At 48.3% G+C, this 27,665-nt stretch overlaps 2 protein-coding genes across 5 annotated transcripts in view; both read left to right on the top strand.

Annotated features, from left to right (window-relative positions):
* pold1 (polymerase (DNA directed), delta 1, catalytic subunit) overlaps positions 1-20,576 on the top strand; it is a 45,270-nt gene extending 24,694 nt beyond the window's left edge. Inside the window, exons 16-28 of one of the 4 annotated variants that reach the window (XM_082976052.1) lie at positions 1,506-1,619; positions 2,171-2,318; positions 4,069-4,164; positions 4,391-4,528; positions 5,052-5,227; positions 11,312-11,464; positions 11,649-11,751; positions 11,857-11,989; positions 12,116-12,229; positions 13,844-13,896; positions 14,834-14,931; positions 18,758-18,841; positions 19,765-20,576. In XM_082976052.1, coding sequence (XP_082832178.1) covers positions 1,506-1,619; positions 2,171-2,318; positions 4,069-4,164; positions 4,391-4,528; positions 5,052-5,227; positions 11,312-11,464; positions 11,649-11,751; positions 11,857-11,989; positions 12,116-12,229; positions 13,844-13,896; positions 14,834-14,931; positions 18,758-18,841; positions 19,765-19,771 — 1,417 coding nt within the window. In that variant the 3' untranslated portion in view covers positions 19,772-20,576. 4 annotated transcript variants of the gene reach the window in all.
* LOC123743531 (uncharacterized) lies at positions 20,355-26,874 on the top strand. Its single transcript, XM_082976137.1, has 5 exons — positions 20,355-20,384; positions 20,573-22,928; positions 23,147-23,199; positions 23,297-23,800; positions 25,342-26,874. Exons 1-4 carry the CDS (start codon positions 20,355-20,357, stop codon positions 23,360-23,362), a joined length of 2,505 nt encoding a protein of 834 aa, XP_082832263.1. The 3' UTR covers positions 23,363-23,800; positions 25,342-26,874.
* Positions 26,875-27,665: the final 791 nt, after the last annotated feature.

The following is a 27,665-nucleotide window of genomic DNA, read 5'->3' as shown; positions in this document are numbered from 1 at the left end:
CGTACAAAGGAATTCCCCTCTCTGTGGAATTGAAGCTGATCAATTGAGGTCAAAGATAGGACACATTTTATGGGTTGCTAGACAGAGTAGACCTGATGTAAGGTTTGATGGTTGCAACTTGGCATCTAACACAAAACGCCGCTGTACAAACCATTCGTGAGGCAAACAAAGTTGTTCGTAAACTGAAATCACAACAAGTGACTAAAGTTTCAGCATGTTGGAAAAGATGACTCTGAAACTAGTTGTCTTCAGTGATGCTTCGCTAGGGAACCTTACAGATGGAGGCACACAAGGTGGACATCTAATCGTGTTAATGGGTGAAGGAGGAAGATTCTCACCTATCTGTTGGCAGTCAGAAAGGATCAGAAGGGTTGTCTGAAGCACACTTGCTGGAGAAACACTTGCTCTTGCGGATGGAATTGACAATGCGATCTTTCTTGCAACTCTGTTCTCAGAGCTTACCACTGGTGAGACAAAACGGCACATTCTACCTGTAGTTTGTGTCACTGACAACTACTCATTAGTTGATGCTTTGAAGTCAACCAAGTCTGTCACAGAGAAAAGACTTCGTCTTGAGATTAGCAGCATCAAGGAACTTATTCAAGCACAGAGAATCCAGCGGATTCTGTGGTCGACCACAAAGGAACAGCTTGCTGACTGTCTGACTGAAAAAGGAGCATCCGGTCTTGTGCTCCTACAGGCTCTCCTCCTACAGGCTCTCCTCCTACAGGCTCTCCTCCTACAGGCTCTCCTCCTACAGGCTCTCCTCCTACAGGCTCTCCTCCTACAGGCTCTCCTCCTACAGGCTCTCCTCCTACAGGCTCTCCCCACAGGCTCCCCCACAGGACCCCCACAGGCTCGGCCCACGCTCTGAGTAATGGAGGGCAGCGAGATACAAAAACTGTCACACAACCCATTTGTAATGGGGAACTTGAATAATACTTGGACATTTAATTATGTTGATGTTTAATTTGTCTTTAACAAAAAGGGGGAGATTAAGTTCATGTTTTAAGTATCCCTATATTTCTGTTATTACGGGGCTATCACTCAGTCAAGAGTGCGCCTGCGCAGGATGTCTGTTCGTTGATGGACCTAGCCGAGAGTGCAATGGCTACCTTGTAGTGTGTTGATACGGTATAGTAAACTTTGTTAAACTGGAACCTTGTCGTTGTGTCATTTCGAGTTAACAGGTTTTAACTCCAACCCTGTTCCTGGAGAGTTACAGTCCTGTAGGTTTTAACTCCAACCCTGTTGCTGGAGAGTTACAGTCCTGTAGGTTTTAACTCCAACCCTGTTCCTGGAGAGCTACCATCCTGTAGGTTTTAACTCCAACCATGTTCCTGGAGAGCTACCATCCTGTAGGTTTTCATTCCAACTCTAATCTAGCTACGGCAGGGCTCTGCAACAGGTGGCTGTGAAAACCTCAGCCAGTTTTTTTTGACTGCATCCTTGATTGGTCGACCTAGGTTGATTTTGTGAGTGACATGGATGTCTTGTCTCCTTAGTCTGAACCCAGAGGACTTCATCAAGACTCCCACAGGAGACCTGTTTGTTAAGAGCTCGGTGAGGAAGGGACTTCTGCCTGATATCCTGGAGGACCTGCTCTCTGCCAGGAAGAAGTAAGCACTGACCCAGAGTCAGCTGAAACGAGGGTCTACGCACATCTCCTAGGTTTCTCAATCTGATCTAGGATCAGTAACACTGCTATAGAGTATATGAGGGCTGTCTTTATCCAGACTATTCCTCTTATAATTGTGGGTTTGTTTGCATCTTTGTGTTTCCTGTCTTGATTGAACTGTTTCTGTTTGTAACTTAGTGTGTAATGGTCTTGAGATGCAGGGCTCCCTTGCCAAATAGACTTGTTTCTCTATGGGACTCCCTGCTTAAATAAAGGTTACATAAATATAATGGCCAAGAGATGGCTTGGGGAAGACGGGTGGTTCTTGTATATTTCTGACATTTTAAGTGTGCTCTTAACCCATTTCACTCTCACAAAAGATAATTCAACTCTTGTGCCGTCAAATGACCAAAGCTGAGTTGTGTATGAGCCAATTCATCCTGGACACAAGTCAGCCCGTGCAGACCTTACCCAAACAGTGAATGAACAGTGCTTAACAAATGAAAGTTGTTGTGGTTGTTATTATTTCTGACCCCCTTGCGATGTCTTCAGGGCCAAAGCGGAGCTGAAAAAGGAAACGGATCCTTTCAAGAAACAGGTCCTTGACGGCCGACAGCTCGCTCTGAAAATCAGCGCCAACTCCGTCTATGGCTTTACAGGGGCTCAGGTGGGCAAGCTGCCCTGCCTTGAGATTTCACAGGTGAGCACCCTCCCCAGTTTCCTCAAGCACAGTGTCTCAAAGTGGAAACTGGGACCAGGACCCCAGGCCAGTGGAGCTGTAGGCATCCAGACAATGTCCTGTTTGTATTTACCTACCCAGCCAACACCATGTCTTAAGACATAAACATAAAGATGTCTTGGATGTCTTTGGACACGTCTTAAGATGTCTTGGAAATACCAGTGTTCCTAACCTCTCCCTGTGTTTCCAGACTGTCACCAGTGTTCCTAACCTCTCCCTGTGTTTCCAGACTGTCACCAGTGTTCCTAACCTCTCCCTGTGTTTCCAGACTGTCACCAGTGTTCCTAACCTCTCCCTGTGTTTCCAGACTGTCACCAGTGTTCCTAACCTCTCCCTGTGTTTCCAGACTGTCACCAGTGTTCCTAACCTCTCCCTGTGTTTCCAGACTGTCGCCAGTGTTCCTAACCTCTCCCTGTGTTTCCAGACTGTCGCCAGTGTTCCTAACCTCTCCCTGTGTTTCCAGACTGTCGCCAGTGTTCCTAACCTCTCCCTGTGTTTCCAGACTGTCGCCAGTGTTCCTAACCTCTCCCTGTGTATCCAGACTGTCGCCAGTGTTCCTAACCTCTCCCTGTGTTTCCAGACTGTCACCAGTGTTCCTAACCTCTCCCTGTGTTTCCAGACTGTCGCCAGTGTTCCTAACCTCTCCCTGTGTTTCCAGACTGTCGCCAGTGTTCCTGACCTCTCCCTGTGTATCCAGACTGTCACCAGTGTTCCTAACCTCTCCCTGTGTTTCCAGACTGTCGCCAGTGTTCCTAACCTCTCCCTGTGTTTCCAGACTGTCGCCAGTGTTCCTAACCTCTCCCTGTGTTTCCAGACTGTCGCCAGTGTTCCTAACCTCTCCCTGTGTTTCCAGACTGTCGCCAGTGTTCCTAACCTCTCCCTGTGTTTCCAGACTGTCGCCAGTGTTCCTAACCTCTCCCTGTGTTTCCAGACTGTCGCCAGTGTTCCTAACCTCTCCCTGTGTTTCCAGACTGTCGCCAGTGTTCCTAACCTCTCCCTGTGTTTCCAGACTGTCGCCAGTGTTCCTAACCTCTCCCTGTGTTTCCAGACTGTCGCCAGTGTTCCTAACCTCTCCCTGTGTTTCCAGACTGTCGCCAGTGTTCCTAACCTCTCCCTGTGTTTCCAGACTGTCGCCAGTGTTCCTAACCTCTCCCTGTGTTTCCAGACTGTCGCCAGTGTTCCTAACCTCTCCCTGTGTTTCCAGACTGTCGCCAGTGTTCCTAACCTCTCCCTGTGTTTCCAGACTGTCGCCAGTGTTCCTAACCTCTCCCTGTGTTTCCAGACTGTCGCCAGTGTTCCTAACCTCTCCCTGTGTTTCCAGACTGTCGCCAGTGTTCCTAACCTCTCCCTGTGTTTCCAGACTGTCGCCAGTGTTCCTAACCTCTCCCTGTGTTTCCAGACTGTCGCCAGTGTTCCTAACCTCTCCCTGTGTTTCCAGACTGTCGCCAGTGTTCCTAACCTCTCCCTGTGTTTCCAGACTGTCACCAGTGTTCCTAACCTCTCCCTGTGTTTCCAGACTGTCGCCAGTGTTCCTAACCTCTCCCTGTGTTTCCAGACTGTCGCCAGTGTTCCTAACCTCTCCCTGTGTTTCCAGACTGTCGCCAGTGTTCCTAACCTCTCCCTGTGTTTCCAGACTGTCACCAGTGTTCCTAACCTCTCCCTGTGTTTCCAGACTGTCACCAGTGTTCCTAACCTCTCCCTGTGTTTCCAGAGTGTTACTGGGTTTGGCAGACAGATGATTGAGCAGACCAAACAGCTTGTGGAATCCAAGTACACCATCGCCAACGGTTACCAAGCCGATGCCAAGGTGAGAGAGGAGAGCGAGGACAGTCATGACACCATCCTAACCTCTCCTTTCTTTTTCTTCTCCTTTTAGTTCTCACTTTCACAACTCTCCTTGATTGTCTGTCTGTCTGTCTGTGGCTGTGCTGTCTGTCTGTCTGTGCTGTCTGTCTGTGCTGTCGTCGTGGCTGTCTGTCTGTCGGTGTCTGTGGCTGTGGCTGTCGTCGTCGGGGGCGCGGGCGCGCGGGCAGGTCATCTACGGGGACACGGACTCCGTCATGGTCAAACTGGGCGTGGACACTGTGAGCAGGGCCATGGAGGTTGGGAGGGAGGCGGCAGAGTGGGTCTCCTCCCACTTCACCCCTCCCATCAAACTGGAGTTTGAGAAGGTACCAGTTCACCATTTAAACCGCTGTTGCTAATAGCCCTGGGTCATGTTCAGTTGGTAGGAAACGTTTTAAAACGGAGTGAAACTCTATTGTTTGAAAAACCTAACCCCTGGGGGGGGGGGAGATTATGAAACCAGAAGGTATTACCACAGAGATCCCATTAAAATACTTAATTATATGTGTACTACCTGGAGTTGTCCAATTAGGAAAAAACTTTATTTTTTATGTTGCATGAACAGTGTTCCCTAATGAACATCACCCAGGTCAAGTGCTAGAGCAGGCTAGCTTGTACTACTTTGTCTTTTGTTTAGTCTGGAATAAAGCTATGTTCATCCTCTCTTGGCTGGTCAAATAACTAACATCCATATTCTCCTCTTCTTCTCTCCCTATTGGACTTGACTCGATGCTACTATGAGCTCCTTCCATGGTCAAATAAAGACTAGTTAAACTCCATTTATCTGCCTCTATCGCTCTCCCTCTCTCTCTCCACTCCCTCTCCACACTCTCTCTCTCCTCCCTTCAGGTGTACTACCCCTACCTGTTGATCAACAAGAAGCGCTACGCAGGTCTCTACTTCTCCTCCAGCGCCGACACTCACGACAAGATGGACTGCAAGGGTATCGAGACGGTCCGCAGAGACAACTGTACCCTGGTGGCCAATCTGATCAACACCTGCCTGCAGACCATTCTGATAGACAGGTAGGTACCACCTGGAACATTCTGATAGACGGGTAGGTACCACCTGGACCATTCTGATAGACAGGTAGGTACCACCTGGACCATTCTGATAGACGGGTAGGTACCACCTGGAACATTCTGATAGACGGGTAGGTACCACCTGGACCATTCTGATAGACAGGTAGGTACCACCTGGAACATTCTGATAGACGGGTAGGTACCACCTGGACCATTCTGATAGACGGGTAGGTACCACCTGGACCATTCTGATAGACGGGTAGGTACCACCTGGACCATTCTGATAGACAGGTAGGTACCACCTGGACCATTCTGATAGACAGGTAGGTACCACCTGGACCATTCTGATAGACGGGTAGGAACCACCTGGACCATTCTGATAGACAGGTAGGTACCACCTGGAACATTCTGATAGACGGGTAGGTACCACCTGGACCATTCTGATAGACGGGTAGGTACCACCTGGACCATTCTGATAGACGGGTAGGAACCACCTGGACCATTTTGATAGACGGGTAGGTACCACCTGGACCATTCTGATAGACGGGTAGGTACCACCTGGAACATTCTGATAGACGGGTAGGTACCACCTGGACCATTCTGATAGACGGGTAGGTACCACCTGGACCATTCTGATAGACGGGTAGGTACCACCTGGACCATTCTGATAGACGGGTAGGTACCACCTGGACCATTCTGATAGACGGGTAGGTACCACCTGGACCATTCTGATAGACTGGTAGGTACCACCTGGACCATTCTGATAGACGGGTAGGAACCACCTGGACCATTCTGATAGACAGGTAGGTACCACCTGGACCATTCTGATAGACGGGTAGGTACCACCTGGACCATTCTGATAGACAGGTAGGTACCACCTGGACCATTCTGATAGACGGGTAGGTACCACCTGGACCATTCTGATAGACGGGTAGGTACCACCTGGACCATTCTGATAGACGGGTAGGTACCACCTGGACCATTCTGATAGACGGGTAGGTACCACCTGGACCATTCTGATAGACAGGTAGGTACCACCTGGACCATTCTGATAGACGGGTAGGTACCACCTGGACCATTCTGATAGACGGGTAGGAACCACCTGGACCATTCTGATAGACGGGTAGGTACCACCTGGACCATTCTGATAGACGGGTAGGTACCACCTGGACCATTCTGATAGACGGGTAGGAACCACCTGGACCATTCTGATAGACAGGTAGGTACCACCTGGACCATTCTGATAGACGGGTAGGTACCACCTGGACCATTCTGATAGACGGGTAGGTACCACCTGGACCATTCTGACAGACGGGTAGGTACCACCTGGACCATTCTGATAGACGGGTAGGTACCACCTGGACCATTCTGATAGACGGGTAGGTACCACCTGGACCATTCTGACAGACGGGTAGGTACCACCTGGACCATTCTGACAGACGGGTAGGTACCACCTGGACCATTCTGACAGACGGGTAGGTACCACCTGGACCATTCTGACAGACGGGTAGGTACCACCTGGACCATTCTGACAGACGGGTAGGTACCACCTGGACCATTCTGACAGACGGGTAGGTACCACCTGGACCATTCTGACAGACGGGTAGGTGCCACCTGGACCATTCTGACAGACGGGTAGGTACCACCTACTACAGAAGGTTCTCATTAACCAGGTTTCCATCCAACCTTTTCATGCGGATGAATTACCTGACTCACGAAACAAGTCACGACGGGGCTGATAGAAACAGGAAATGCCGGTACAATTTTATAAATGCCAACAGACAATTTCTTCATTCAACATGGTGGGTTCTTTTAGTGTCGGTAAAATGAATGTGATAAATTGCGGTGGAAAGTTTTTACCCAAACACATGTTGTGTGGTCCTCCCACTACGACTCAGGACAGCATGCAGTTTATTGTTCTCCAGATACAGTAAGAGATGAACTTCACAGGGTGGTGACGGTACAAGGTGATGAGCTTGATGCTCCTTTCCAATAAATATTGAGGGTCTTATTCTGATGACGTGATGATCGACGCTTGGCTGCCGTTTGACCAATAGAAATATTGCTCTTATTCATAAAAATGTCATGTAGGCTTCTACCCGCCCTGTCTGCCAGCTGTTAGCTAGAGCACACCTGACAATACCAGAGTGGAGAGGGCACATTTTCTATACAACACGTCTTTAGTGACAAAATATCCATTCGAGTTGAAAATGCAATGGAAACATTCCTTTTTTCATTCTTTACATGGGAATTTAGCTGCAAAATAAATGTTTATGTGCACTGTCATCATGCACAGATATATTATTTTATGACGATTTTTAAATATTCTCATAAAGATCTGCCTCAAATTGGATGGAAACCCATAGACATGTACCTACTGCAGAACATTATCATAGACATGTACCTACTGCAGAACATTATCATAGACAGGTACCTACTGCAGAACATTATCATAGACAGGTACCTACTGCAGAACATTATCATAGACAGGTACCTACTGCAGAACATTCTCATAGACAGGTACCTACTGCAGAACATTCTCATAGACAGGTACCTACTGCAGAACATTCTCATAGACAGGTACCTACTGCAGAACATTCTCATAGACGGGTACCTACTGCAGAACATTCTCATAGACAGGTACCTACTGCAGAACATTCTCATAGACGGGTACCTACTGCAGAACATTCTCATAGACAGGTACCTACTGCAGAACATTCTCATAGACAGGTACCTACTGGTACCTACTGCAGAACATTCTCATAGACGGGTACCTACTGCAGAACATTCTCATAGACGGGTACCTACTGCAGAACATTCTCATAGACGGGTACCTACTGCAGAACATTCTCATAGACAGGTACCTACTGCAGAACATTCTCATAGACAGGTACCTACTGCAGAACATTCTCATAGACAGGTACCTACTGCAGAACATTCTCATAGACAGGTACCTACTGCAGAACATTCTCATAGACGGGTACCTACTGCAGAACATTCTCATAGACGGGTACCTACTGCAGAACATTCTCATAGACGGGTACCTACTGCAGAACATTCTCATAGACGGGTACCTACTGCAGAACATTCTCATAGACGGGTACCTACTGCAGAACATTCTCATAGACGGGTACCTACTGCAGAACATTCTCATAGACGGGTACCTACTGCAGAACATTCTCATAGACAGGTACCTACTGCAGAACATTCTCATAGACGGGTACCTACTGCAGAACATTCTCATAGACGGGTACCTACTGCAGAACATTCTCATAGACGGGTACCTACTGCAGAACATTCTCATAGACGGGTACCTACTGCAGAACATTCTCATAGACGGGTACCTACTGCAGAACATTCTCATAGACAGGTACCTACTGCAGAACATTCTCATAGACGGGTACCTACTGCAGAACATTCTCATAGACGGGTACCTACTGCAGAACATTCTCATAGACGGGTACCTACTACCTACTGCAGAACATTCTCATAGACTAGACTTCTTGTCAATGTTCTGATAATGTATGTTTTGGAGAAGTAGAAAGAAAACATATGAAAATTATTCAACAGATTGAAATATGTTGTGGTCGTGAATGAGGTGACTACACGGGACCTTTGTCCTGTTTAGTAGGTGTACAGTATATAACGGAGTTGTTGTCCTGTTCAGTAGGTATGTAACAGAGGTGTTGTCCTGGGTCCTGTTCAGTAGGTATGTAACAGAGGTGTTGTCCTGGGTCCTGTTCAGTAGGTATGTAACAGAGGTGTTGTCCTGGGTCCTGTTCAGTAGGTATGTAACAGAGGTGTTGTCCTGGGTCCTGTTCAGTAGGTATGTAACAGAGGTGTTGTCCTGGGTCCTGTTCAGTAGGTATATAACAGAGGTGTTGTCCTGGGTCCTGTTCAGTAGGTATGTAACAGAGGTGTTGTCCTGGGTCCTGTTCAGTAGGTATATAACAGAGGTGTTGTCCTGGGTCCTGTTCAGTAGGTATGTAACAGAGGTGTTGTCCTGGGTCCTGTTCAGTAGGTATGTAACAGAGGTGTTGTCCTGGGTCCTGTTCAGTAGGTATGTAACAGAGGGAAACTGGGAGGCACTATCTTAACGTGTCCAATAAGAAACTTGTTTTCGTTTGCCGTTGCAGAACATTTAAATATTGAACTACAATCTAGATATTTGTGTTGTATACATGTTTGTTACTGACATGCTGCTTGTTGTATTGAAGTAAGTTTTGTCTGGTTGATGTCTGAAACTAATGTTGCTTCTGTCTTGGTCCAGGCCTCCTGAAAAAGTTTTGTTTCAACGAGACTAACCTGGTTAAATAAATCAAATAAATGACTCTGCTCCTTCTCTCCCTCACTCGTCTCTCTACCCTCCCTCCCTCATCGTCTCTCTACCCTCCCTCCCTCACTCCCTCCCTCACTCGTCTCTCTACCCTCCCTCACTCGTCTCTCTACCCTCCCTCCCTCCCTCGTCTCTCTACCCTCCCTCCCTCACTCGTCTCTCTACCCTCCCTCCCTCCCTCCATCGTCTCTCTACCCTCCCTCCCTCCCTCCATCGTCTCTCTACCCTCCCTCCCTCACTCGTCTCTCTACCCTCCCTCCCTCACTCGTCTCTCTACCCTCCCTCCCTCACTCGTCTCTCTACCCTCCCTCCCTCCCTCGTCTCTCTACCCTCCCTCCCTCACTCGTCTCTCTACCCTCCCTCCCTCACTCGTCTCTCTACCCTCCCTCCCTCACTCGTCTCTCTACCCTCCCTCCCTCCCTCCCTCCCTCCCTCCCTCACTCGTCTCTCTACCCTCCCTCCCTCCCTCGTCTCTCTACCCTCCCTCCCTCCCTCGTCTCTCTACCCTCCCTCCCTCCCTCGTCTCTCTACCCTCCCTCCCTCACTCGTCTCTCTACCCTCCCCCTCCCTCACTCGTCTCTCTACCCTCCCTCCCTCACTCGTCTCTCTACCCTCCCTCCCTCACTCGTCTCTCTACCCCCCTCCCTCCCTCCCTCCCCCTCGTCTCTCTACCCTCCCTCCCTCCCTCGTCTCTCTACCCTCCCTCCCTCCCTCCCTCACTCGTCTCTCTACCCTCCCTCCCTCCCTCCCTCACTCGTCTCTCTACCCTCCCTCCCTCCCTCGTCTCTCTACCCTCCCTCCCTCCCTCGTCTCTCTACCCTCCCTCCCTCCCTCGTCTCTCTACCCTCCCTCCCTCCCTCGTCTCTCTACCCTCCCTCCCTCCCTCCCTCCCTCCCTCGTCTCTCTACCCTCCCTCCCTCCCTCCCTCACTCGTCTCTCTACCCTCCCTCCCTCCCTCGTCTCTCTACCCTCCCTCCCTCACTCGTCTCTCTACCCTCCCTCCCTCCCTCCTCGTCTCTCTACCCTCCCTCCCTCCCTCGTCTCTCTACCCTCCCTCCCTCCCCTCGTCTCTCTACCCTCCCTCCCTCACTCGTCTCTCTACCCTCCCTCCCTCACTCGTCTCTCTACCCTCCCTCCCTCCCTCGTCTCTCTACCCTCCCTCCCTCCCTCGTCTCTCTACCCTCCCTCCCTCCCTCGTCTCTCTACCCTCCCTCCCTCCCTCCCTCGTCTCTCTACCCTCCCTCCCTCCCTCCCTCCCTCCCTCCCTCCCTCACTCGTCTCTCTACCCTCCCTCCCTCCCTCCCTCCCTCCCTCACTCGTCTCTCTACCCTCCCTCCCTCCCTCCTCGTCTCTCTACCCTCCCTCCCTCCCTCGTCTCTCTACCCTCCCTCCCTCCCTCGTCTCTCTACCCTCCCTCCCTCCCTCGTCTCTCTACCCTCCCTCCCTCCCTCCCTCACTCGTCTCTCTACCCTCCCTCCCTCCCTCCCTCACTCGTCTCTCTACCCTCCCTCCCTCCCTCCCTCGTCTCTCTACCCTCCCTCCCTCACTCGTCTCTCTACCCTCCCTCCCTCACTCGTCTCTCTACCCTCCCTCCCTCCCTCCTCGTCTCTCTACCCTCCCTCCCTCCCTCGTCTCTCTACCCTCCCTCCCTCCCTCGTCTCTCTACCCTCCCTCCCTCACTCGTCTCTCTACCCTCCCTCCCTCACTCGTCTCTCTACCCTCCCTCCCTCCCTCCTCGTCTCTCTACACAGAGATCCCCAGGGTGCGGTGGCCCACGCCAAAGAGGTGATCTCTGACCTGCTGTGTAACCGCATCGACATCAGCCAGCTGGTTATCACCAAGGAGCTGACTCGCACAGCCCAGGAGTACGCTGCCAAGCAGGCGCATGTGGAGCTGGCCGAGAGGTAACGAGGGAGAGATGGAGAGAGGCACAGAGAGAGGAGGAACATTGGAGGCTGGTGCAGGGAGAAATGGGGTGGAAAGGCTCATTGTAATGGCTGGATTGGAATGGTTTATGGAAGCCCATCCAAATAAAAGTGGTTTTAACCTTGTTACCAGTTGATAACCTCTGACCCCTCACCTCTGCAGGATGAAGAAGAGAGACGCGGGTAGCGCCCCCCAACTGGGAGACAGAGTTCCCTACGTCATCATCAAAGCTGCCAAAGGAGTAGCAGCATACATGAAGTCTGAGGTTAGAACTGGGTGTGTCTATTGGAAATATTCATGTGATTGTTGGTAAGCCGTGTAAAGGTACATTAATTAACATTCACACAAATAATGAATCTTGTGTGTGCAGGACCCAATCTATGTTCTGGAGAACAACATTCCCATTGACACCCAGTACTACCTGGAACAACAGCTCTCCAAGCCACTGCTCCGCATCTTTGAGCCCATCCTGGGAGAGAGCAAAGCAGAGAGCGTCTTACTGAGTGAGTCAGTATGCCACACACACTCTCGTCCTTTCTCTAGGCCCACTCACTCACTACAAACACACCATGACTGCTGCTATTATTAGACTAATTGCACTAATAAAGTTGATTTTATGTGCGTTTCAGAGGGGGATCACACGCGCTGTAAGACAGTGTTGACCTCCAGGGTGGGGGGGCTCATGGCCTTCGCCACCAGGAGGAGCGCCTGTATCGGTTGCAGAGCAGTGCTGAAGAACGATGGTGAGACTGTAATAATGTACTGTGTGTGTGTGTGTGTGTGTGTGTGTGTGTTCCCACTAATTCATCCTCTTTCTGCTGTGGCTGTGTGTTCCCACTAATCCATCCATCTTTCTGCTGTGGCTGTGTGTTCCTACTAATCCATCCTCTTTCTGCTGTGGCTGTGTGTTCCTACTAATCCATCCATCTTTCTGCTGTGGCTGTGTGTTCCCACTAATCCATCCTCTTTCTGCTGTGGCTGTGTGTTCCTACTAATCCATCCTCTTTCTGCTGTGGCTGTGTTCCTACTAATCCATCCATCTTTCTGCTGTGGCTGTGTGTTCCTACTAATCCATCCATCTTTCTGCTGTGGCTGTGTGTTCCCACTAATCCATCCATCTTTCTGCTGTGGCTGTGTGTTCCCACTAATCCATCCTCTTTCTGCTGTGGCTGTGTGTTCCCACTAATCCATCCTCTTTCTGCTGTGGCTGTGTGTTCCTACTAATCCATCCTCTTTCTGCTGTGGCTGTGTGTTCCCACTAATCCATCCTCTTTCTGCTGTGGCTGTGTGTTCCTACTAATCCATCCTCTTTCTGCTGTGGCTGTGTGTTCCTACTAATCCATCCATCTTTCTGCTGTGGCTGTGTGTTCCCACTAATCCATCCTCTTTCTGCTGTGGCTGTGTGTTCCCACTAATCCATCCTCTTTCTGCTGTGGCTGTGTGTTCCTACTAATCCATCCTCTTTCTGCTGTGGCTGTGTGTTTCCACTAATCCATCCATCTTTCTGCTGTGGCTGTGTGTTCCCACTAATCCATCCATCTTCCTGCTGTGGCTGTGTGTTTCCACTAATCCATCCATCTTTCTGCTGTGGCTGTGTGTTCCCACTAATCCATCCATCTTCCTGCTGTGGCTGTGTGTTTCCACTAATCCATCCTCTTTCTGCTGTGGCTGTGTGTTCCTACTAATCCATCCTCTTTCTGCTGTGGCTGTGTGTTCCCACTAATCCATCCATCTTTCTGCTGTGGCTGTGTGTTCCCACTAATCCATCCTCTTTCTGCTGTGGCTGTGTGTTCCTACTAATCCATCCTCTTTCTGCTGTGGCTGTGTGTTCCCACTAATCCATCCTCTTTCTGCTGTGGCTGTGTGTTCCCACTAATCCATCCATCTTTCTGCTGTGGCTGTGTGTTCCCACTAATCCATCCTCTTTCTGCTGTGGCTGTGTGTTCCTACTAATCCATCCTCTTTCTGCTGTGGCTGTGTGTTCCCACTAATCCATCCTCTTTCTGCTGTGGCTGTGTGTTCCCACTAATCCATCCATCTTTCTGCTGTGAATGTGCTTGCATTCTTGTGTGTTTTCACTTGCACATCCTTCTGTGTGTGTGTGTGTGTGTGTGTGTGTGTACACGTGTTTAACTATGCTTGTGGGGACCAGAAGTCACCACAAGAATAAACAAGCATTTGACCAACTGGGGACATTTTGTTGGTCCCCGCAAGGTCAAATGCTATTTCTAGGGGGGTTAAGGTTATGGTTAAGGTTAGGGAAAATAGGATTTTGAATGGGACTGAATTGTGTGTCCCCACAAGGTTAGTTGTACAAGACTGTGTGGGATTTCTAATCTCTGCTGTCCTCCCCACAGCGGCTGTGTGTGATTTCTGTAAGAAGAAGGAGTCGGAGCTGTACCAGAAAGAGGTACAATATACCAACCTGTTCTGTTAATCTGGTGCTAAATATTTAATGTAATAGGGATACTACATCCGTACATTGGGGTGTGTCAAGGTGATGTGGTGATAACTACTTTCTAATGGTGAATCCATCTGGTGATTAAATACACTGAACAAAAATATAAACACAACATGGAAAGTGTTGGTCCCATGTTTCATGAGCTGAAATAAAAGATCCCAGAAATGTTCCATACGCACAAAAGCTTATTTCTCTCAAATTGTGTGCACTATTGTGTTTACATTCCTGTTTGCGAGCATTTCTCCTTTCCCAATATAAGCTATCCAACCTACAGGTGTGGCATATCAATAAGCTGATTAAACAGCATGATCATTACACAGGTGCACCTTGTGCTGGGGACAATAAAAGGCCATTCTAATATGTGCAGTTTTGTCACACAACACAATGCCATAGGGAGCGTGCAATTGGCATGATGACTGCAGGAATGACCACCAGAGCTGTTACCAGAGAATTGAACATGCATTTCTTTACCATAAGCTGCCACCAAAGTTGTTTTATAGAATTTGGCAGTACATCCAACCGGCCTCCCTACCGTAGACTACGTGGAACCACTCAGGATCTCCACATCTGGCTTCTTCACCTGCGGGATCGTCAGAGGGGGGAGGGGGGTTGCGGAGGAGTTTTAGTCTGTAATAAAGCCCTTTTGTGGTGAAAAACTCATTCTGATTGGTTGGACCTGGCTTCCTAGTGGGTGACCCTATGCCCACTCATGGCTGTGCCCCAGCCCAGTCATGTGAAATCCACAGATTAGGGCCTAATGAATTTATTTAAATTGACTGATTTCCTTATATGAACTGTATCTCAGCAAAATCTTTGAAATTGTTGCATGTTGTGTTTATATTTTTGTTCAGTGTACTTAATAATGGTGAATCTCTTTGAATTCTAGATCTTCCACTTAAGTACTCTGGAGGAGCGCTTCTCTCGCCTGTGGACACAGTGTCAACGCTGTCAGGGCTCTCTCCATGAGGATGTGCTCTGTACCAGGTATACAAATGTGTGTGTTTGAAAGTTACTTTGCCGGTACATCGTTAATGTGACTCTCTCACAGAGTGATGTCAAGCTCCAAGTTAGTTTACAATCTAAAGATAACTTATGTAAATAAATACATAGGTGACATTTCTGAAATGGGAGATACTCTATATTCACTAATGAAAGGGAAACTTTAATGCACATAAATGTGCAACATCTGTACCAGCAGTACACACTCATGTCGGACAATTACCACACACAGACCCACTCTGAAATACACGCAACATATCTGTTACACACAGAACTAATAAAAATAGCAGACATTGAATATCCCTTTGAGCATGGTGAAGTTATTAATTACATTTTGGATGGTGTATCAATACACCCAGTCACTAGAAAGGTACAGGCGTCCTTCCCAAGTAAGTCAATTGCCAGAGAGGAAGGAAACCGCTCAGGGATGAGGCCAATGGTGACTTTAAAACAGTTAGTTCTCTCATCACAGCCATTAAACACTGAGGATTGGATCAACAACATTGTACTTATTCCACAATACTAACCTAAATGACAGAGTGAAAAGAAGCCTGCGCGGAATAATAAAATATTCCAAAACATGCATCCTGTTTTGCAGCAAGGCATTAAAGTAGAACTGCAAAAAATGTGGCAAAGAAATAAAATCTTTGCCCTGAATACACAGTGTTATGTTTGGGGCAAATCCAATGTGGCACATCACTGAGTACCACTCTTCATATTTTCAAGCATGTTGGGGGCTGTATCATGTTATGGGTATGCTTGTCATCATCAAAGACTAGAGGTTTTTTTTGGCTAAAAAGACACGGAATAGAGATGAGCACAGGCAAAATCCTAGTGGAAAACCTGGTTCAGTCTGCTTTCAAACAGACACTGGGAGACAAATTGACCTTTCAGCATGACAATAACCTAAACACAAAGCCAAATATACACTGGAGTTGCTTACCAAGATGCCGTTGAATGTTGCTGAGTGGCCTAGTTTTTATTTAAATCAGCTTGAAAATATATGACAAGACATAAAAATGGCTAGCAATGATCAACAACCAACTTCACAGAGCTTGAAAAATGTTTAAAAGAAAAAATGTGAGGTGGTTATCACCTCTCTTAAATATCAACTGTTATTGGTCACATACACATGTTTAGCAGATGTTATTGTGGGTGTAGCAAAATGCTTGTGTTCCTAGCTCCAACAGTGCAGTAGTATCTAACAATTCACAGCACTACACACATATAAAAGAATGGAATTAAGAAATGTATAAATATTAGGACGAGCAGCACAGGTGAAACACCTTAAGGCAGCCCTCCGCACCTCTCTGATTCAGAGGGGTTGGGTTAAATGCGGAAGACACATTTCAGTTGAATGCATTGTTGTACAACTGATTAGGTATCCCCCGTCAAACCCCTGTATCACAGTTCAACCCCCCAGTAACCAAGCTGTCAGAGCAGCAGTCCCTTAAAAAGCATGAGCTGACACACACCCAAACATTTTTGTTGATTCTGACGGAGGGTAAACTGTATAAAAAGAAAGTTGCACACTCTGTATAGGTTGTATTACGTTTTCTGGAGTATATCTCTTGTGAAAATAGCAACAATAGTCCCAAAATTTTACAGTAGGTATGGGGTTCTGCTCATGCATTCTCATTTTCACGTCAAACCCACCTCTAGTGTGCGTGGCCAAAGAGCTCTGTTTTTCATGGATGTTTGATGTTATGGGGCTATTTTGCGTCTACTGTTTCTGGGGCCCTTGTTAAGGCCAACGGGATAATGTACAGTGACAAGAAAAAGTGAACCCTTTAGAATTACCTGGATTTCTGCATAAATTGGTCATAAAATTTGATCTGATCTTCATCTTAGTCACAACAATAAACAAACAGTGTGCTTAAACTAATAACACACAAATTATTGTATTTTTCTTGTCTATATTGAATACATCATTTAAACATTCGGTGTAGGTTGGAAAAAGTAGGCGAACCCCTTGGCTAATGACTTTTCCAAAAGCTAACGAGTCAGCTAACCTGGAGTCCAATCAATGAGACGAGATTAGATATGTTGGTTAGAGCTGCCTTGCCCTATAAAAAACACTCACAAAATTTGAGTTTGCTATTCACAAGAAGCATCGCCTGATGTGAACCATGCCTCGAACAAAAGAGATCTCAGAATACCTAAGATTAAGAATTGTTGACTTGCATAAAGCTGGAAAGGGTTACAAAAGTATCTATAAAAGCCTTGATGCACATCACTCCACGGTAAGACAAATTGTCTATAAATGGAGAAAGTTCAGCACTGTTGCTACTCTCCCTAGGAGTGGCCGTCCTGCAAAGATGACAGCAAGAGCACAGCGCAGAATGCTCAATGAGGTTAAGAAGTATCCTAGTGTCAGCTAAAGACTTACAGAAATCTCTGGAACATGCTAACATCTCTGTTGACGAGTCTATGATACGTAAAACACTAAACAAGAATGGTGTTCATGGGAGGACACTACGGAAGAAGCCACTGCTGTCCAAAAAAAACATTGCTGCACGTCTGAAGTTCGCAAAAGTGCCCCTTGATGTTCCACAGCGCTACTGGCAAAATATTCTGTGGACAGATGAAACTAAAGTTGAGTTGATTGGAAGGAAAACACAACATCAAAACCTCATCCCAACTGTAAAGTATGGTGGAGGGGGCATCATGGTTTGGGGCTGCATTGCTGCCTCAGGGCCTGGACAGCTTGCTATCATTGACAGAAAAATGTATTCCCAAGTTTATCAAGACATTTTGCAGAACAGTGTAAGGCTATTTGTCCGCTAATTAAAGCGCAACAGGACAACGACCCACAACACAGAAGTAAATCAACAACAGAATGGCTTCAACCTGATTTTAAAATGCTGTAGCATGACCTCGAGAGCGGTTCACACCAGACATGCTAAGAATATTGCTGAACTGAAACAGTTCTAACGAGGAATGGTCCAAAATCCCTCCTGACCGTTGTGCAGGTCTGATCGGCAACTACAGAAAACGTTTGGTTGAGATTATTGCTGCCAAAGGAGGGTCAACCAGTTATTAAATACAAGGGTTCACATACTTTTTCCGCCCTGCACTGTGACTGTTTACACGGTGTTCAATAAAGACATGAAAACGTATAATTGTTTGTGTGTTATTAGTTTAAGCAGACTGTGTTTGTCTACTGTTGTGAATTAGATGAAGATCCGATCAAATTTTATGACCAATTTATGCAGAAATCCAGGTAATTCCAAAGGGTTCATACTTTTTCTTGCCACAGTACTTCACCAAGTACTAGGATATTTTGGCCAAAAACCTGGTTGCCTCTGCCAGGAGGCTGAAAGTTAGCCCCAAGTGGATCTTCCAGCAAGACAATAACCCCAAGCACAAATCAAAATCCACAAATACAATTTTTATTGGCCACAAAATCAACATCTGTCTCCAGACTTCAAAACCATTTGAAAACCTGTGGTTTGAATTGAAGAGGGAAGTCCATAAGCACAGACGAAGGATCTCCAAAGATGTTGTTTAGAGGAATGGTGTAAGATCCCTCCCATTGTGTTCTATAATCTCATGAAACACTTTAGAAGAAGGCTCAGTACCCTTATCCTCTCAAGGTGAGGTATTGAAACAGGAGATAAAGTTACTTAAACAAAATATCTTTCTCTGAGCAATGAAATAATATAAATCCCCATATTTATGGAGCATACAGTATTTGAACTCTTTATTTTATTCGTTTTTGCTCATCTTTATCAAGGTTGTCAATAATTTAAGACCCCACGGTATATATTATTATTATTAAGTTTATGTTTCTGTCCCTCCCTGTGTACAGCCGGGACTGTCCCATATTCTACATGAGGAAGAAGGTGCAGAAAGACCTGGATGATCAGGAGAAGCTGGTGTCTCGCTTTGGATGGTGAGAGGCAGAACCAACAGACTCCATATTAACCGGCTTTCCCCACTCCCCCTCTTTCCCTCTCCTGGAAAGGATTTGTACTGTATTGTCTTGTAAGAATTATAAATGTTACACTATTTTCTTGAAATATGAATCTAAATAAATTGAATTTTTTGTAGAATTGTGTCTAGGCATTTTCTGTCTACAGTCTAGAAGACTTGTTGCATTGGTCCAAAAGTATGGTGGTGGATATTGTAATATGTTGGTTACTAAAATTTGTGTAGCAGGTATTTTATGATAACCTGTGCAAAGCAGCAGTCATTTTTTACTATACACTTCTAAAAGGCTACATTTCAGGGTTCCCATGCTATGTGTTGATATAGACTAAGGCCTGTATTTATGAAGCATCTCAGTAGAAGTTCTGATCTAGGATAGGGCTTGCAAAGGGAGGGTATGTTACTGGGAACTTTCTACGTTTCCCAGTAAACTACCAGAATTTTGGTATATTTTAAGAATAATTTGTAATTGGGCTCCCGAGTGGCACAGCATCTCAGTGCAAGCGGTGACACTACAGTCCCTGGTTCGAATCCAGGCTGAATCACATCTGCCCTTGATTGGGAGTCCCTTTGGTGGCGCACAATTGGCCAAGCGTCGTCCGGGGTAGGCCGTCATTGTAAATAACAATTTGTTCTTAACTGACTTGCCTAGTTAAATAAAATAAAAAGTCAAATCTAGTGGCCCTTTTAGGTACTTCAGATTATCACAGTTGTCTAATTATCTCTGGCACATTGTGGCTTCATCAAGTCAAATTTAAATTGTTAAATGACAAAGCTGTAAAATTAGGGTTTTGTAGCGACCAGAGCAGGCACAAGGTGCTGGCTCCCCAGGGCACTATGTGGTGGAACTGTGTAAGAAGTGTGGCCTCTTCCCTTTTACCCCTTCAGCCATTGAAGGGTCCCATTTAATGCCGTCTCGGTCCCTACCGGGTACCAACACTGCCTCTCCTGGAACCAGCAGCACTGTGACTTCCACCAGCACCTCCTCCCCAGTGACCACAGGAGGACCCTCAGTCCCTGCCCCAGCTCCTGCCCCATCCCCTGCCCCAGTCCCATCCCCAGCTCCTGCTCCAGTTCCATCCCCTGCTCCAGTTCCATCCCCTTCCCCAGTCCCAGTTCCATCCCCTGCCCCAGTCCCTGCTCCAGCCCCAGTCCCTGCTCCAGTTCCTGCCCCAGTTCCTGCTCCAGCCCCATCCCCTGCCCCAGTCCCATCCCCAGCTCCTGCCCCAGTCCCTGCTCCAGCTCCTGCCCCGGGTCCCTGCTCCATCCCCTGCACCAGTCCCTGCTCCATCCCCTGCACCAGTCCCAGCTCCATCCCCTCACCAGTCCCAGCTCCAGCTCCAGTCCCTGCCCCAGTCCCTGCTCCAGAAAAGCACCCGCTAATAGAGGGGGGGGCTGATACCGAAGGACCTGGGGCACATCCTTACTGTCCTGAAGTATAGGACAGACCGATACAGAAGACTCCCTGTGGTCGCCACATGCCTCCCCGGGGAGGAATACAAGCGCCAGTGGCAGGAGAGGGGTGAGAAGGAGAGGACCGAGGTAGAGGAGAAAGAGCGTCAGGCAGCCCTCAGAACACAGAGGGCACAGGAGAGAGCTGCCATGGATGAGACCATAGACGCCATTGCCTCTGCTGGAACCACTACTGACAGCTGCGTCACCACCGCCAGTGACTCCCAGTGTGCAACACCTGTAGGAGCCGCCGGACCCCCGAGCACACCGTCGTCCCCTCAACCCCACCACTACAAACACCAGCTCCTCCAAGCCATCGTCAGTTTTTACGTCCACCACCACCCAACCAACTGCCCCCTCCATCTCCCCTGGTAACACCACCACAGCAGCCTCATCTGTACCAACTGCCCCCTCCATCTCCCCTGGTAACACCACCACAGCAGCCTCATCTGTACCAACTGCCCCCTCCATCTCCCCTGGTAACACCACCACAGCAGCCTCATCTGTACCAACTGCCCCCTCCATCTCCCCTGGTAACACCACCACAGCAGCCTCATCTGTACCAACTGCCCCCTCCATCTCCCCTGGTAACACCACCACAGCAGCCTCATCTGGTATCCCTGCCCCCTCCATCTCCCCTGGTAACACCACCACAGCAGCCTCATCTGTACCAACTGCCCCCTCCATCTCCCCTGGTAACACCACCACAGCAGCCTCATCTGTACCAACTGCCCCCTCCATCTCCCCTGGTAACACCACCACAGCAGCCTCATCTGTACCAACTGCCCCCTCCATCTCCCCTGGTAACACCACCACAGCAGCCTCGTCTGGTATCCCTGCTCCCTCCATCTCCCCTGGTAACACCACCACAGCAGCCTCATCTGTACCAACTGCCCCCTCCATCTCCCCTGGTAACACCACCACAGCAGCCTCATCTGGTATCCCTGCCCCCTCCATCTCCCCTGGTAACACCACCACAGCAGCCTCATCTGTACCAACTGCCCCCTCCATCTCCCCTGGTAACACCACCACAGCAGCCTCATCTGTACCAACTGCCCCCTCCATCTCCCCTGGTAACACCACCACAGCAGCCTCATCTGTACCAACTGCCCCCTCCATCTCCCCTGGTAACACCACCACAGCAGCCTCGTCTGGTATCCCTGCTCCCTCCATCTCCCCTGGTAACACCACCACAGCAGCCTCATCTGTACCAACTGCCCCCTCCATCTCCCCTGGTAACACCACCACAGCAGCCTCGTCTGGTATCCCTGCTCCCTCCATCTCCCCTGGTAACACCACCACAGCAGCCTCATCTGTACCAACTGCCCCCTCCATCTCCCCTGGTAACACCACCACAGCAGCCTCGTCTGGTATCCCTGCTCCCTCCATCTCCCCTGGTAACACCACCACAGCAGCCTCGTCTGGTATCCCTGCTCCCTCCATCTCCCCTGGTAACACCACCACAGCAGCCTCGTCTGGTATCCCTGCTCCCTCCATCTCCCCTGGTAACACCACCACAGCAGCCTCATCTGTACCAACTGCCCCCTCCATCTCCCCTGGTAACACCACCACAGCAGCCTCATCTGTACCAACTGCCCCCTCCATCTCCCCTGGTAACACCACCACAGCAGCCTCGTCTGGTATCCCTGCTCCCTCCATCTCCCCTGGTAACACCACCACAGCAGCCTCATCTGTACCAACTGCCCCCTCCATCTCCCCTGGTAACACCACCACAGCAGCCTCGTCTGGTATCCCTGCTCCCTCCATCTCCCCTGGTAACACCACCACAGCAGCCTCGTCTGGTATCCCTGCTCCCTCCATCTCCCCTGGTAACACCACCACAGCAGCCTCGTCTGGTATCCCTGCTCCCTCCATCTCCCCTGGTAACACCACCACAGCAGCCTCGTCTGGTATCCCTGCTCCCTCCATCTCCCCTGGTAACACCACCACAGCAGCCTCATCTGTACCAACTGCTCCCTCCATCTCCCCTGGTAACACCACCACAGCAGCCTCGTCTGGTATCCCTGCTCCCTCCATCTCCCCTGGTAACACCACCACAGCAGCCTCGTCTGGTATCCCTGCTCCCTCCATCTCCCCTGGTAACACCACCACAGCAGCCTCGTCTGGTATCCCTGCTCCCTCCATCTCCCCTGGTAACACCACCACAGCAGCCTCGTCTGGTATCCCTGCCCCCTCCATCTCCCCTGGTAACACCACCACAGCAGCCTCGTCTGGTATCCCTGCCCCCTCCATCTCCCCTGGTAACACCACCACAGCAGCCTCGTCTGGTATCCCTGCTCCCTCCATCTCCCCTGGTAACACCACCACAGCAGCCTCGTCTGGTATCCCTGCTCCCTCCATCTCCCCTGGTAACACCACCACAGCAGCCTCGTCTGGTATCCCTGCTCCCTCCATCTCCCCTGGTAACACCACCACAGCAGCCTCGTCTGGTATCCCTGCTCCCTCCATCTCCCCTGGTAACACCACCACAGCAGCCTCGTCTGGTATCCCTGCCCCCTCCATCTCCCCTGGTAACACCACCACAGCAGCCTCGTCTGGTATCCCTGCTCCCTGCAATTCGAATACAGCCATCTCCACAGGTAACATATGTTAAGTATTTTTGTGTTTTATAAAACTGCAGTCTTTAAAGATTTTCTTTCTCTCTTTACATATCTACAGTCCATAGCACCAGCCCTCAAGGCATGTCCACCTCCTCCAAAACTTCTGCAGCTTCCTCCAGATGTATTGATGTAAACATTTAGAAAATGGTTTTCATGAAACATGTTCTGTCTAACACTACTTTTTCTCTCAACTGCAGCACAGAAAAGGAAGAGAAAAGCTTTACCTGCCACCCATGGGCACCACCCTCAGGTACTAAATAATCTGTTGTGTCAATTACTATTGTTGCTGTAGTACTTTGCATTTGCAAACCATGTTAATCAACTTGATTATGTTTTTCAAATAAAAGAAGACCACCTGCTGTGCTCCCTGTGGGGAGAGTGGATCCGTCTGCAAGCTCCCCGCTGGAGTGTAGGTCCGCTGTGACTTCTGCCAACACTGGTTCCACTGCAGGTGTGTGCTGTGACTTCTGCCAACACTGGTTCCACTGCAGGTGTGTGCTGTGACTTCTGCCAACACTGGTTCCACTGCAGGTGTGTGCTGTGACTTCTGCCAACACTGGTTCCACTGCAGGTGTGTGCTGTGACTTCTGCCAACACTGGTTCCACTGCAGGTGTGTGCTGTGACTTCTGCCAACACTGGTTTCACTGCAGGTGTGTGCTGTGACTTCTGCCAACACTGGTTCCACTGCAGGTGTGTGCTGTGACTTCTGCCAACACTGGTTCCACTGCAGGTGTGTGCTGTGACTTCTGCCAACACTGGTTCCACTGCAGGTGTGTGCTGTGACTTCTGCCAACACTGGTTCCACTGCAGGTGTGTGCTGCGACTTCTGCCAACACTGGTTCCACTGCAGGTGTGTGCTGTGGATTTCTTTGACAATATAGGAATGGGGGTTGAGATTCAATTGTTTGTTTTCATATTAAATTATTTATTTGTAAAAAATCCAATACATGTCTAAAAAAATGTTTTTTAATTATTCAACCCATCTTGTGTATTTTTCCTTTACTTTCATTGTGCATCTCTGCAACAAACTCCAACAGTGTTTTCATTTTTCATGTCAATCACTGAAATTAAAGTTTTATTTATATTTTAGTATTAAACTGCTATCTACTTTCTCAAAAAATATGAATCTGTAAAACGAGTTGAGACATTATTTGGTTACAACACTGAAAAGATGTTGGTGAAGAACCGTTTTTGAGAGTCCACAGGATTAACCCAATGAAAAGTTGAATGGTTGGTGTCTTTTTTTACTAAATTGTAAGGTGGCCATCTTTATTGTGTACCATCTTTATTTATTTTGTACCTTTTATTTAAGTAGTCAAGTCAGTTAAGAATAAATTCATATTTACAATGACGGCCTACCCCAGCCAAACCCAGAAGACGCTGGGCCAATTGTGCGCCACCCAATCACGGCCGGATTGTGATACAGCCTGGAATTGAACCAGGGTCTGTAGTGACACCTCTAGCACTGAGATGCAGTGCCTTAGACCGCTGCGCCACTTGGGAGCCCATAGTAATAATGCCGATAATACGGGACGTATTTTTTAGCTAAAACGCTCATAGTATTTCCAATGAAATGTCAAACATGCTAATTGCTAACCTGTTAGCTAACATTTTTACAACACCAATAATCACAAAACATTGATGGCTTGATCACAGGATAACACTGTTGAAGGTAATATATTTCATGAACGGTGTTGAATATGCCGATAACTCGGGTCTCTCCAGAGATGTTCGATCGGTTCAAGTCGGGCTCTGGCTGGGCCACTTAAGGACATTTAGAAACTGTCCAGTACTTGTCCAGTCATTTTTGCATTTGGATAGATGTTGCATTTTTGTCCTCCGACTTGATTTCTGATGTCCCTGCCTTGTCCCCCCGTGTTGTCTCCCTGTAAGCACAACCGATACCCAGGTCAGAAGGAGGCTTATAGCCGTAGTGTTAACATGAAGGAAGGCAGATGCAGGAGGTGAATAATGAGACAGAAGACAGCTCTTGTTAGCTTGCACCTCTGTCATCAACCTGTACTGCGGTATTGAGCCTACCATGTAGTCGTGTGGTGAGAGTTCCTGTTTGGAAGTCAAAAGGCTGGGTGTTTGATCCTGGCCAAGCCATACCAAGTTTTTAGAAAATGTGACTGTATGAGTCTTTGTTTTAGCACTCAGCATTAAATATATTGCACAGTGGATATTTTAAACACCACCTCCAAATATCTGACCTGTTGAGGAACTATATTCCCATTTTACCTAAAAACCTGCCAACTTATCGCACTTACCTTTCGCCACAAAAGTTGAAAGTTAAGGTCCCTTCTGTAACCAATTCCCTACTGTTTAATGGTGTCAGTCTACCTTCTAAGTTCATGCAATTTTAATTGCCATGTTGTCTTACCTGAATAGATGGATGCTGGAGGTCTGGGGTCACGCGGCGATCAACGTCGCTCTCGGACGAGCGGTCCTGTGGGGAAGAGCGGTCCTGTGGGGAAGAGCGGTCCTGTGGGGAAGAGCGGTCCTGTGGGGAAGAGCGGTCCTGTGGGGAAGAGCGGTCCTGTGGGGAAGAGCGGTCCTGTGGGGAAGAGCCATGCATGTCAAGTGACTGACGCAACTGTCAGTACATTTTTAGAAAGTAATGAAACTGCTATGCTGTTTTACCTGAGTGGAATATTTCGAATCAAAATGTATTTGTCATATGCACCAAATACAACAGGTGTAGACCTTACCGTGAAATGCTTACTTACAAGCCATTAACCAACAATGCAGTTATTTTTCTTAAGAGTAAAAAAAAATATTTACTAAATTAACACAATAACAATGAGGCTATACTTCGCTCGGCAGGTAATATTACATTACAACAGAACGATTTGATTAGTGTAATGTTAGCTAGTGTGGCAAAGAAGGGGGTCGAGTGATAAATGGCAGATATGTGAGGGCAGAACTAATAAACGGGCTCTGCACAATCACTAAAATGGCCACCCCGATCAGAACTACAGATCACAAAATGGCCGACTGCCAAAACTACAATTCCCAGAAGCAAGGGGAACCCTCAGAAGGTGGAGCCGACCCACAGATAAAAGGTCAAGAAAAACCAGGAAGAGAGAGAGAGAGAGGGCGGGAAGGATCTATGAACCATAGAGAAAGAGACAATCTATATTGCCTGGATTTACCGTGTACGAGCTGGACTGTTTTGGACTTACCTGTTGGCGTTTAGACCTGGACCTACCGAGAACCAGATTTGTGTACCGAACCCTGCTATCCTTGACCTTACCTGCGGCCTGGGTGGACCAGGACAGGGAAACAAACACACAGGTACTGTCATGTTCGAAAGAACTTTCATTCTGGGCTGACTTTGGTGACAGTTTCCCACTTAATTTGTGACAAACGCTCCTAACTTTGAAGAGGTTTGCCACACTAGCTACATAGTTGTCTTTGTATCTAAGATAAAAGTGTAGTACAGAGAAACTATCGAGGTTAGCTAGCCAGCTACATTTTCAAACCGTCTACAACGCAGCCACTGCTAGCTAGCCAACTTTACCAGCTAGCAGTACTGTATCATTTTAGTCAATAAGATTTTTTGCAACGTAAGCTTAACTTTCTGAACATTCGAGATGTGTAGTCCACTTGTGTAGCTAGCAGGACTGACTTTGTGTTAGCTAGCCAACGTTTAATTACTTCTGCGTTATGAAAGGAACTAGACACGGACACGAATGATCCATTGGTAGTTTGTTGTAACCAAGTATTGGTGCTAACCGTGTGTTATTGGATGCTAGTTAGCTACGGCGTCATAGGATACGGTGCACTGGGTGGGTTCCACGGAAGAATACTGTACCAAGTTATCTAGCTGAATAAACTAAGTTTGAGCCTATTCCTGGAAACATTGAACCACTGTAGTTTACATCAATTATAATTTCTAAGTGGAAGTTGGAATAGTTATTTGAGTGTTTCAGCGAATGGTTAGTGAGGGAGGCCCTGCTCTCTCGCTTCCCCAGTTGTTTAGTTAATTTTCATTCCAATCTCCTTTGCATTAGCGTAGCCTCTTCTGTAGCCTGTCAACTATCTGTCTGTCTATCCCTGTTCTCTCCTCTGCACAGGCCATACAAACGCCTCACACCGCGTGGCTACTGCCACTCTAACCTGGTGGTCCCAGCGCGCACGACCCACGTGGAGTTCCAGGTCTCCGGCAGCCTCTGGAACTGCCGGTCTGCGGCCAACAAGGCAGAGTTCATCTCAGCATATGCTACCCTCCAGTCCCTCGACTTCTTGGCACTGACGGAAACATGGATTACCACAGATAACACTGCTACTCCTACTGCTCTCTCCTCGTCTGACCACGTGTTCTCGCATACCCCTAGAGCATCTGGTCAGCGGGGTGGTGGCACTGGAATCCTCATCTCTCCCAAGTGGACATTCTCTCTTTCTCCCCTGACCCATCTGTCTATCTCCTCCTTTGAATTCCATGCTGTCACAGTCACTAGCCCATTCAAGCTTACCATCCTTATCATTTGTCGCCCTCCAGGTTCCCTTGGAGAGTTCATCAATGAGCTTGACGCCTTGATAAGTTACTTTCCTGAGTACGGCTCACCCCTCACAGTTCTGGGTGACTTTAACCTCCCTACGTCTACCTTTGACTCATTTCTCTCTGCCTCCTTCTTTCCTGTTCCTCTTTTGACCTCACCCCCTCACCGTCCCCCCCTACTTACAAGGCAGGCAATACGCTTGATCTCATC

Source organism: Salmo salar, chromosome 06, assembly GCF_965601325.2.
Source record: "Salmo salar chromosome 06, fSalSal1, whole genome shotgun sequence".
NCBI lineage: Eukaryota > Metazoa > Chordata > Actinopteri > Salmoniformes > Salmonidae > Salmo > Salmo salar.
This window is presented reverse-complemented; position numbering and strand designations above follow the sequence as displayed.